Source organism: Rhagoletis pomonella, unplaced genomic scaffold (assembly GCF_013731165.1).
Source record: "Rhagoletis pomonella isolate Grant_MI unplaced genomic scaffold, Rhpom_1.0 Rhpom_scaffold_01053, whole genome shotgun sequence".
Taxonomy (NCBI): Eukaryota; Metazoa; Arthropoda; class Insecta; order Diptera; family Tephritidae; genus Rhagoletis; species Rhagoletis pomonella.
Window position 1 is genome coordinate 24,995 of NW_023459607.1, and position 11,769 is coordinate 36,763.

Here is an 11,769-nt window from a genome sequence, read left to right on the forward strand (position 1 = left end):
GGGATGCTTTTGATTGCCATCTAAGTCAATTCCGTACTCTTGAATAGAAGACGCCAAATTGAAAACTCATACATTACCGCAATTGATAAAAATCTACCAACTCTCAGCTGACTTTTGGTCAATCAAATTGAGCCGTTTTGTTTGCAGCAACGTTTTCATTGTGCGGCCTCGCCATGTTCTGTGCGTCTTGTCAGTCAAAAGCATCCCTGTGACGCATGCAAGATCTTCTATTTGACGGGGTCTTTATTGATCGTTGTAACACGATTTGTTTTGAGAAAAAATGAAAAAGCAACAAAGTCTAAGTGGTAGAAGTTATCGCTGCTACTTCGGAGATCACCACATCTCCTCATCAGATTTCTTTGTCTAGACTTCAGCAGATATCGAACCCGCATTATAGATGTACAAAGTCAGCAAAGCTAACCGCTGAGCCAAGCACACCTTGTAAACTCTTAAACACTTTTTGATTTTTCTCGATTGAGGAGCAGAAAATTAGTTTTGTCGTCTAGAGAAGTGAAGTGACTGATAGACATAATTTACATACATATGTGTTGATATATGGGCATCTTTTTTAACTGAAATGACTTACCTTTTCAAACTTTTCGAAACAGTTAAAGAAAAGGCAACTTAAATGGTAGTCCAAATTGTGCAAAGAAGTACATTTGACGGTACTGCGGAGTACGAAGTAAAACGGTTCAAAAACGAAGAACTCCAGAAAAAAGTACGGTTGGTAAAATTATGTGTGGTTGATAGCCTCAAGAAACTTACTATTGACGTCACTTTGAATGTCAATTAAAATTCTAGGCCCAATTTCGAATTCCAAGAGTTTTTCATCTTCAATGATTTTTTGATTGAATGTAGTGCCCGCATTCCTAACTTAGGACAGGTTGAAGTGGTTGCCTGCATCCAGATGGCGAAAGAGACACTCAAAGAGTCAGTTTATCAGTGCCAGTTTAAACCTTAATTACGTAAACTGCATTTATATTGAACAGCTGCCTAACATAGTAATTTTGGCGTATTCTTATTTTTGCTTTTGCTTTTTTCCTTGCTGCGTTATTCTCGCAGTCGAAAGCAACTGTTTAAGCAAAATTTGAAAATTTAGCTCCGCATTAGATCAGATGTTGCTATGCACATAAATATATAAAAGTACTCGCGGGAATAACGAAGTTAAGGAGATAATCTAAAGCTAGACTAAAGACCCCTAACTTGCTGCTTGCAGCAACAGCAAATTTTTCTATACTGGTTGCTTCGGCTGACTGTGTAAGAAAAAAGCAAACTGCGATATAAGCTGAATCAAATGATTTCATTGGTCATTTTCGCTTTTGCTGTCTGCTTTCGCTGATTAATTAGTGTTAGTCGTAGCTAAGCAATTGAGAATGCATTGAAAATGATCAAGAGCTGCTTGCTTTAAAAAACAAAAAAAGTGTCGTTTATGCTATTTCGCAGTCAACAATTCAAACCCTGCCAACTGCATACCCAAATGCTTCTAAGAAATTTAATTAAAAAGCCAGAAATTTTGCGAAAAGTTTGAAATTCGTACTAACATGGTTTTTGTTAGATAGCTGTACTTAAAAACAAAAAATAAATAAATAAACAAAAGCAAAATAGCCGAAACTTGTTAAAATGCCGCCTCCCTCTTTCTATTTTCGCTACTATATGTTGATAGTTTTTCAAATAGAATTCATGCATAAAAAGGACAAAAATTTTACCTTAAAGTATATTATTATGTTCGTAAACGATTTTAATATTGCACCTCAGGTCACATTGGCTTTTCGTCAATTTGCATGCGCTTGTATGGAAATTATCTACAAGCTCGCTATATTATTTACAAGCATATGCTCTTTGTTTTTATTTTGAATGACCTGTCAAAAACAATACAAGTTCGTTGCTTAAGTCTTTTGTTCTATGGCGAGCGTAATTTGGTAACCTGAACCGTTTGTCAACAATCATGTTGATTTAATGCTATGCACTTGGGTGTAGCCGAGCTTAAGTTAGTACATACATACATACATACATACATATGTGCATATGTGTAAACATGCTGGCTGTATGTATTTAGTCAAAAGTCAAATTACCTGGAAAAATGATTGCATTAATTAAATATATACAACGTCAATTATACAAGGTTAGGTGAAGTTGATTGCGAGTTCCCTGGCAACAAACTAAATATGTATGTATGTATGTATTTTTGCGTCAATTTAACTTATATGCCATACAAATTGATTTGATGTCAAAGAATATGCCGGAAATGCAGAACGAAATTTTGTAGAGGATATAATGCATTGAAAATTATTTGGTTTCACTGTAATTTGAGTTTGGTTAGAAATGTTCATATGAAGTTACATGGTACATATACATAGTTATTTGCGCAGAAAATTATCGCTAGTTACATTTTAAATTTAGAAATAATCAATATTTTGTTTATTCTCAAAGGTGTTCCGTTTCAATAGCTCAACAAACTTAAAGTTCAGCAGCATTTCATACATCTAACAAAATCATAGTTTTATTACATTCGAATTTATAAATCATTTAATATCATAGCATAAGCAATTATTATTCATTCTACGAGTAAGTCCAAGGCTATATCACTGCAGCCACACCTCCGCATACATTTAGTTGTTGGCGAAAAAAAAACTTTAAAGTAATATTTTTATATTATACCTACTAGTAATTACTAATTCATCGATATCCGGGACAATTGTAGACACTTAGCTCAGTAAGTGGCGAAGGCTGTTAAAAGCAAATGTAAAAATAAAATCAGAATTAACTAAAGCGTGATATTTTTTGTATGTGCAGTTAAAAAGGGACAATTTTAAGAGATATTCGCTAACGTGTTGTGAGTTACATATATGCATTCCTTTGAAGGCTTGAAGGCTTTTGAAATGCATACATACACTACGAAAAAAATGTTTGATGTTTTTGTAATTTTCGTGCTTATGCACTTGAGTCAAAATATTATAAATACTCCATCTTAATTAAATATTTAGCAAACTAAAAGCCAGACTCATGTTTGTTGCTCAGTCCCGCTGAAACGGCTACACATATGTATTTCAATGGATTTGGACATTCAGTTTGCCTATAACCTGGGTTAGTATATAACATGTTTTTTCAAAAAGTTTATCTTTTTTTTTCAAAAGTTAAATCCATTAGTCAATAATTAACTTATCAAATATTACAGTAATGTTGGTAGCAAATCAAAGGATTTCAAAAGACAATTTATTTCTAAACGCTCAAATCAGTTTAGTTAACAAATTAAGTCAAATATTTTAATATAAAGATGCTTAAGAAAGTTTTATTTCAAAAATATGTTTGAAAAAGTTTGCACCTGTTTGGAAATTCTACATCAATTTAGTTAACAATGGGTGTCAAACGCGTGAGGTAGTGATGTGATGTTCCGAGTACCGGGATTTTGGATCGTTTCCGTTTCCCAAAAAAGTGGTAACCGAAAAAGGCGCTTTCCAAATAGCTTAACAAAACATTTTAAAAAGTTTTTACAAAAATTCAATTCCTTTTTATATTTTTGTTATAAAGTTAAGCTATAAATAAATATGTTACATTCATTACATAGTTGATATTTGTCTTCCAAAACTTGTATAAAAATAAAATACATTGAACTAAATTTAAATACGCGTTTTCCACTTTAGTACTTCATTTACAACAAAGGAATGTTTCCTTTTAAAAACAAGATTATTTCGATGTTGGCGCTGCTTCAACTGCGATTTGAATACGTCAAAGACGATTTTCAAGATCAACTCGACACAGAAAAAACAACGAAGTTGATGTAAATCGGCCAGCTCCGATATATGGCGGATATATATTGCCTTGAAACGAACAAAATTTTATAGGTAAACTCAGAACTCTATAATACGTTTCTAAACCGAGCTTCGGACTGTATTCTTCGTGTTTAGATTTTATGCCAAAACAATCAATTTTTTGCCAATTCATTCATTTCAATTTTCATTCGGGCTTTCTTAAGTGGATTAAGTCTTATCTTAGAGGTTGAAGAACTTCGGTTGTCTTGGATGGAATATGTTCTAAGACTATAAGGTCTTCCATATCGGATATACCACAAATTAGCACACCACCACCATTATTTTATATTTCATTTATAAACTAGCAAATACCAGCCGTGCTTCACTGCGGCTTAAAAGAATTTTTGTATTGCTATTTTATTTATTTTTTACTTACTGGAAAACAGCATATAATGAACAACATGAATAATGAACAAATTTCAAATCTGTATATTTTTTAGTTCTTGTGATCATGGAAACGGAGCATATCTAACTACCTAAATACCAAGCTATCTTATCTTAGTCTATCTTTCACTGTAGCTCTAATATAAGCGGGCTCTAGTTAGGGCGATGGTGTTACGCTTATTTGTTGCCTTATACTCAGTTCACAAAAAAATGGCAATTGTGTAGATTTTTGTGTTTAGTATTAGGTTAGGTTAGTATTAGGACCTCACAAATTTTTGCTCCTTTTGCACGCAGTTTATTTTAGCGACATCTTCCATGCAGGTCCCAGCAAATGCCATTGAAAATATCGCCAGTCTTTGATACATTTTGTGATTATCAATTTAATAGCTAAAGGTTTTTCGCCTAAATTCCGAAAATTTAAAAGTCAATACTTATATAGAGATTTGCGGCTTCTTAAACTTTAAGTTAGCCTGGACTGTAAACTTATACTAATTTTAACTTTGCAAATGACGCGTGAACGCTTCTCATTGGCCTTAATTAATTTCGGTTTATTTTATTCAAATGGAATCCCCTCTCATACATACATACATATTTATATCGATATGTGTGCAAGTTATTCACATGGGAGCAAGCACAATTCCAGTAGGTAGAGAAAAATTGATGTTCGGTGGCGTTGCAACAAGTATTATGGCTAAGTAATAACAATAAATAAAGAACCAAAATGACTTTCTCACAAGCTCAGCACTATATGAATGACTATAACCCATATCCACTGCCCCTTTCCCCAATCATAACCATTAAGCGCTTTTGAAATACGATCAATTGAAAAACTTGAAAAAAAAAATAAATGACACACCATAACACTAAAGTGACGCCAATTAATTTTTGATTTCTTCACTTAATTTCACAGATGTTGGCGCGAACACCGACAATCGACACACGGCCCGCCAGCGCAGCAATAACACAAACAACCGATCTCATTGCCGGGAATGAGTTCCTCAAGTTGTTGTATGGAAGCGACGAGTCGCAGCGCAAACTGCATAGCGGTGAGTACGACGAAAATGAACGTGCGGTGCGAGGAATGGGAGTTCTGCGAGCTGGCAGCAGCGACAGTTCAAGCCGAGCTACTGTTAGGGAAAGGCGGGTGACGCGCGCCGATCACTACCAGCCGACAGCTGATCCAAGCACGCATGTAAGTGCTTTAGACAGCAGAGGTGCGGCTGCGCGTAGCCTTAATTACAAGAGTCGCAATGTGCAGAATGAAGCGACTGCGACGACGACGCCGATAAAGGTGATAGCGGACGAGAGCAAACAGGTGGTGAAGCTGGTGACGTCAGGCAGCAAAATTGTCTTCCTAGAAGAGTACGATGACAATGACGCCGTTGTAGATGCAGTGGCGCGTGACATTGATCTGCAAAAGGAAAATGTAAAAACGCAAAGCAAGCAGATGGCAAAGGAAACCGCAACGAAACAAGTGCAAATGCAGCACGGGTCTAATCCTACCGATGAAGTCAAGGTGGTGGCGGTGAGTGTGTCATCTTCTAGCAAACGTGGCGGTTTCAGTCGTGACCATAATAATTTCAACACACCTGACATAGTTATGTCAAAACAGGCCAATAAATTTTCCAACGCGCGTGCGTCATTGCACCGGCCTGACACAGTGCTACAGCAGTACCAACAAGATCTACATGAGCGCGCTGACAACACTCAAAGCGATGGTAGCGTGTCAGCCGTGAAGTTGACACTAACTACAACACCACCAACAGCGCCAATGACAGCGTCCGCCACCTCAACAATGGACGACTTTGTTAATCGCTCACACAAAAGTGAATTCTCCATAGAGGAAGCCGAGCCACTGACAATGTCTCCGCAAAAGTTACGTGGCTCCCCGCATGCGGCACGCGCCAGCAGTCCGCGTTCACTGCACACGCCACATGCCGTCAGTGGACGTGCCGTCAAAATGGCTGCCAGTTTGCCAGATGTGGTCGACTCGGAGAATAGCGCTTCAACGAACATACAAAACGTGTTGGCAGCGCCGCTGGTTCAGTCCGCCTCGATGCGAACCGCCACTGTTAGCGCGTTAACTACGTATCACCGCGGCAGTGGCAGCAGCAATCGTAACAGCACGTCCTCGCACATAAATCACAAGAGTGCAGCCACATTTGCGCATTCGCATGCCAGTAGTCACATTAGCGATGGCGTTGGCATAAGTGACACAGTTATGCTGGACACGTCCGCACCGGCTGCCAACGGTGATACCGATGCCGACGCCGATGTAGAGGAAAAATTGCTGCCCTTCCAAACGGTGATCTATCACAACACCAAGGAAGGTCATGGCCCGCAATCTCGATCGATATCGTACAGCTCGTTATCGCAAAATGTCGACGATTTGCATGCATGGCGGCACTCGGGCATTTTGGCCGAAGCACAACGCAATGTCAGCGAGAGCTTAACGCCTATAACGCGCGCGGAGTTGGCGCACACCTCGGAACCGGCTAAGTTCTATTCCGTGCCATCGAAAATGTACAGCGAACCGTCAAAGTTTTATTCAGAGCCAGCCAAGGTTTACTCCGAGCCGGCTAAAGTTTACGGTGAGCCCGAGAAATTTTTTTCGGAACCTGCCAAGGTGTATGGACAACCATCAAAGTTTTATTCCGAGCCGGCGAAAGTGTACTCACAGCCATCCAAAGTCTACGGCGAACCAGCAAAAACGTATTGGTCTCCAAGTGCCGGCTTGCCTATCGCAACTACTTCCACCACAACCACTAACACAACCAGTACATCATCAAATTCAACAACAACAACAACGGTCCGACCTGGACGTTACATGCCTTCACGTCGTCCGGCGATCGTATCACGCATTGCTTTTGGCGAGGCACAAACTTCCACAACAGCAACACTTGCCATCGACGAACACGCTCCAGCAACAATGCCAGTTCCCACTACTCATCATCATCATCAAGAACACCACGCGCAGCACCAGCCGCAACACACACGTTTTCATCCACATGCCCATAGTCATGGTGCGCAAAATTCGCCGCATGGTGAGCATTCTACACATGGCTCAGCGTATGCCCACTCGCATTCGGCAACAGCATCACAACCTGCTCAACCGCAGTCACAATCACAGTCACATTCAGCGCAATCGCAGCCACGTCGTGTACTCTTCAACTTAGATAAATTACCGTATGATTTATTGAATGCGCCAGTACAATCATCGCAACATCTCTTGAATCCCGACTTCTCGCACAGCCCACCAGCGGCTGTAACCTACTCGTCGCCCAGACAACGTCAATGCCTGGAGTCCGCCTTCTCAGCGTCACTGTCTCAATCAGCCTTGCAACAGCAACAGCAGCTGCAGCAGCAACGTCAACATTCATCATTGTCGGACCAACATTCTAATCAAAATGCCAAAGGATTGCCTAATGGAGGTGAGTACGAAAAACGAAGTGCTCATCGCCGACAAAGTGCAGCCTTTGTAGTGCTTGTGCTTTATTATACATAGTAGTATTTTATGTAAATGTGTGTATATTTATGGCTCAGATGGTTTAATTTATGCTAAACGTTAGCGGTGTAAATGTCTTGAGTTGGATATAATCTTGCATTTCGGCAGTTGTTAGGTTAATGATGATGTTAGTTATTGGTGAGAAGAGTCAAAATATTTTATGGTTCCAGAGACAATGTGACCACTGAAAATGCGCCTTTATAGACAAATGACTATGAGGCAATAACCCAGTATGTGATTGCTACTGTATTTTACATAATATTCGCAAGATCTGGACATTCGCAGTACAAATGGTCGACAGTTTCTTTTCTATCCTATATTTTACAGCTGCGGCAGAGAAGTCCTATTCTAGTTGCATGTTTGCCGGGTGATCGTCTATGCGGAAGATATTCTACTGTTAGTAGCGATAGATTTCAGATTATTATTGGACACAAGAAATTGGGTGTATCTCCCAAAGTGATTTCCCGGTTCTATGAAACCATAGCTAAGCCTATTATAGAGGCTTTGTCTGGTTGAGTTCACTGCAGAAGACTGCACTAGTCAGAGGGCTGGAGCGAGTGGGGAACTTAGGACAACCCCCAACTTGGTTTTCGAAGCTATGCTTAACATAACTCGATATATGGCCGCGTTAGTATTCTCGTATGCTTCGATTTCATACCTGATAACACGGAGCTCTTTCACAATACACATCTCATCAATACATGAACGGATGGAGGGGAGTGGTTGGAAGGGGACACCAGTGAACTATTATACCAAAGCTTGGCGGAAAGGTCGGTGGACAGATCTTTCCCAAGGAAGTCTCTATCTACCTTAAGTTAAGGCTCCCAGATCACGTCAATGTTCACCAATTAAATTTTGCTGCTATTACGAAAGCAGTTGGTTGGTTGCTGATGTGAGTTATGGCCGCAAGGGAGGTTAATACCTACTCAAACTTAAACAGCCAGGCGGCTTGCGGAGGCCTGGACCGATTATGGCGCACTCGAAGCCTGGCCATAGTGATATCGCAAGAAAATGCTGCTGCGAATTGTGCTGTCAAGAAAATACCATCAATAAAATAAAGAGTAAGAGTTTCCTGTGGCTCGGCAACCTACAAGGCCTCAATATTTGTGGGTCTATTGATAGTAATCTTTCCGATTGGGATTCACGAAGTGAGATTATTTAAATACAACACCTGCTCCTCTTGATTGCAGCAGCATGGTGGCTGGCGAGGTGGAAGCATCCTAGAATTTTCTCTTAGACTGCCGAGCTTGGGTAGACTGCGGTTTAGACACCTGAGACGGTACTTTCTAATCGGTTCGGAGCTGCTCTTTGTTACCAAGATCTGTCGCCTAGGAAACTTCGTTCTCGTCACGCAGCGATTTTCGTTATAATTTAGCAGTTTCCGTTCGTAGTGCTCACGGTCTTTGTGTGCCCCCTGAATTGGGGAAACCACCTAAAGCCAACCTAACCAAACCTGGCTTGGGGGCTAGTTCTAGTGCCAGTAGTTGCCACTATTATGACTTTTCTTTTTTTTATAGCGCGGCAAGAGACTCTTGATATCTTGCAAGTACACATATCTGAACACCTGTTTTTATCATATTCAAGGAAATGCAGTTTAATTACCTTTTGGATTATTCCAAAGGACCACCCCATAGTTTTCAAATATACCTCAAATTTCTGCTTAGAAGATATTTGCCTCTACACCGCAGTCCATCTGGATTTGTAGGTGTGGAAAAATAACCACTTTATCGGCTGTTTGATCTCTTCTCCATTCTCTTCTTGTTGGGAACCTCACTTGTACGTTACTACTGAAGTCGGGTTTGGCGGTGATAGAGTCGATCACCTTTTCAAATGTACATTTCACTAATGCTCGAACTTTATCGTTATCTACGGCACTAGTTGATCAATAGATATCATGTTAGGCTTAGCGCTTCCCTGAAGTATATGCCATCATTTTAGGGATTTGAAGAGGTTGACAAACTGTCGGTGTCATATATAATCTTCAACCTGTCCTCGATCAATTCAATAATGCCTTGGCTGTCGATCCAGGTACAGGCGATGCTGAATTCGCTGGATCGCGAAATTAGGCTAATGTCTCCAAACAGTAATTTTTTCAGATACAATTTTCTCCCTTTATAAGTAATACATTTGTGTATTATTTCTTAATGACTTAACTGAACCTGACTTAGTCTGTGGAACTTTCTATAGAAGAACAGTTAACTTGCCACAGTTTTGCTTTAGCTTTTATTTAGTTTTTGTGTGATTTAGAAGTCTTTTGTTAGGCGCTCCGTTTTTATTCTAAAGAAATCATTGAAAATTTACCTAATGGTAATCTGCACTTCGAGCTAAGAGATGCTTTCACATTTTCGCGGCATTGAGTTTGGGCGATATTTCTAATGCTCCCTTTTCGTCTCTTCTATATTATTTACTCTGTTATCAAGTTCCTCTCTTGTTGTAATATTCTTCTCCTATTGGAGATCATAAAGGGATTGTAATGAGGTATGCCCGAACCGACGTAATGCTATATCTAGAATATCTGTCATTCCTTAAGCCAGTTAGTTTTAATTTCACTCCAAATCCTGTTTTCTGAAGTTTGTTGGGTAAAAAAAATGTTAGGTTCCTTATTAAGGTGCTACGTTTTTGAATCGGGTAGACTTCAAAAGGTGAAAAATCATTTACAACTATCCGTGCATGGTGCCTATTCCATCTGCAAAAATAAGTATTCTTTTCATGCCTTAAAATCAACGATAATTATCGTTGTGGTAGATATCTCTTATTGACCATTTTGAATGGCTCGGTTCATAGTGATCTTGTAGTTTTGTTTTGAAAAAATCTGTGACAGTGGCAAGTTGTTTGTCCATAAATGGCTTGATTGTGGATCGTCTTCTACTACATATACGCAGCTGGTCCGGCCAGGGAAGGAAAAATCTGGGCACAACTATCAACACACTGACACTCTTGACAAACTTTCTCGGGTGGACAGAAGTAATTAGGAAATTATCGATTAGCATAAAGCGCATAGGGGTAATAGAACTACGTAGTTAAGTAACAACGTACACCTCAAAAACCTTAGCCAATCAGCATTCCTATTGGGTATGGAAGACCGTTTCCAGCTGAATTGATGAATAAGTACCAAATTTAAAGTTGTTTTATGGCACAAATTATTTCCAATTAACCACTGCATTTTTCAAATTTATGTATTTCTACCAAAAATTCTGTGCACATATTTTGATTTATTTTTGTTTCTTCTTTCCCATGCTACACTACCCAAAATTCAGATCTAGTCAAGTGTGTTTCCAAATACAACCAGCCATCGGCGGCAGCAGCAGCAGCAACGCCAACGGAGAGTAGCCATCATGGCGGCGACGACGATGACTTGTATACGCCGACCCCAGAGCAAAATTACGAAATAGAAGAATCCGTAAGTGTTATGACAAACGGACGAGCCCACGGTGTACAAGGCAATTCAGCGGCGACGACAACAGCAAAGCCATACCGCGGTGGGATACACCATCAACAGCAGCAGCAGCATCACTATCATGGCAACGCCAACGCAAATAGCAATTTGGACAACAATTACGATGACAATGGTGGTGGCGGAGACGATGGTATTGATACGGATGGCAGCAAAACTGGCAACGAAGACGAGGATGCAAAAGTGGCGTATGTAGTGGAGGGACGCAACTATCGCAAGTATCGCGTGGAGGAGAAGACGGACGATGGTTTTATTGTTGGCGAGTACGGCGTGGTGGACCATAATGATGGAAATTTGCGCGGCGTGCGTTATACCGCCGATTCGACCATCAATCGCAGTCTGATACAAAAGGCGTTGCTGACATTTCTTAAGCTCAAGTAGTCAAATGGGCTTTGAGGAACAAAATGTTGGTAAGGCGACATTGTTGCAAAGAGGTGTATGGCGTTTGGCGTTCGACGAATGGTGAGTGGTGAGTATTGAATGTTTGGTCAGTTGGCAAGCAGATAGCGAATGGCGGTTGGCGTGGTGTGACAGGCGACTTTGCAAAGGTGGCAATGTGGTGTGAGTGCGCAGGCGCCAAAGATCAGCGTGTACGACTGCAAGCGCATCTCCAACGT

The 11,769-nt window shown here is 40.2% G+C and overlaps 1 protein-coding gene across 1 annotated transcript; it reads left to right on the forward strand.

The window, feature by feature from the left end:
- Positions 1-5,082: 5,082 nt before the first annotated feature.
- Positions 5,083-11,549, forward strand: LOC118751873 (serine-rich adhesin for platelets-like). The gene is made up of 2 exons (XM_036486698.1): positions 5,083-7,624; positions 10,956-11,549. Exons 1-2 carry the CDS (start codon positions 5,104-5,106, stop codon positions 11,531-11,533), a joined length of 3,099 nt encoding a protein of 1,032 aa, XP_036342591.1. The 5' UTR covers positions 5,083-5,103; the 3' UTR covers positions 11,534-11,549.
- Positions 11,550-11,769: the final 220 nt, after the last annotated feature.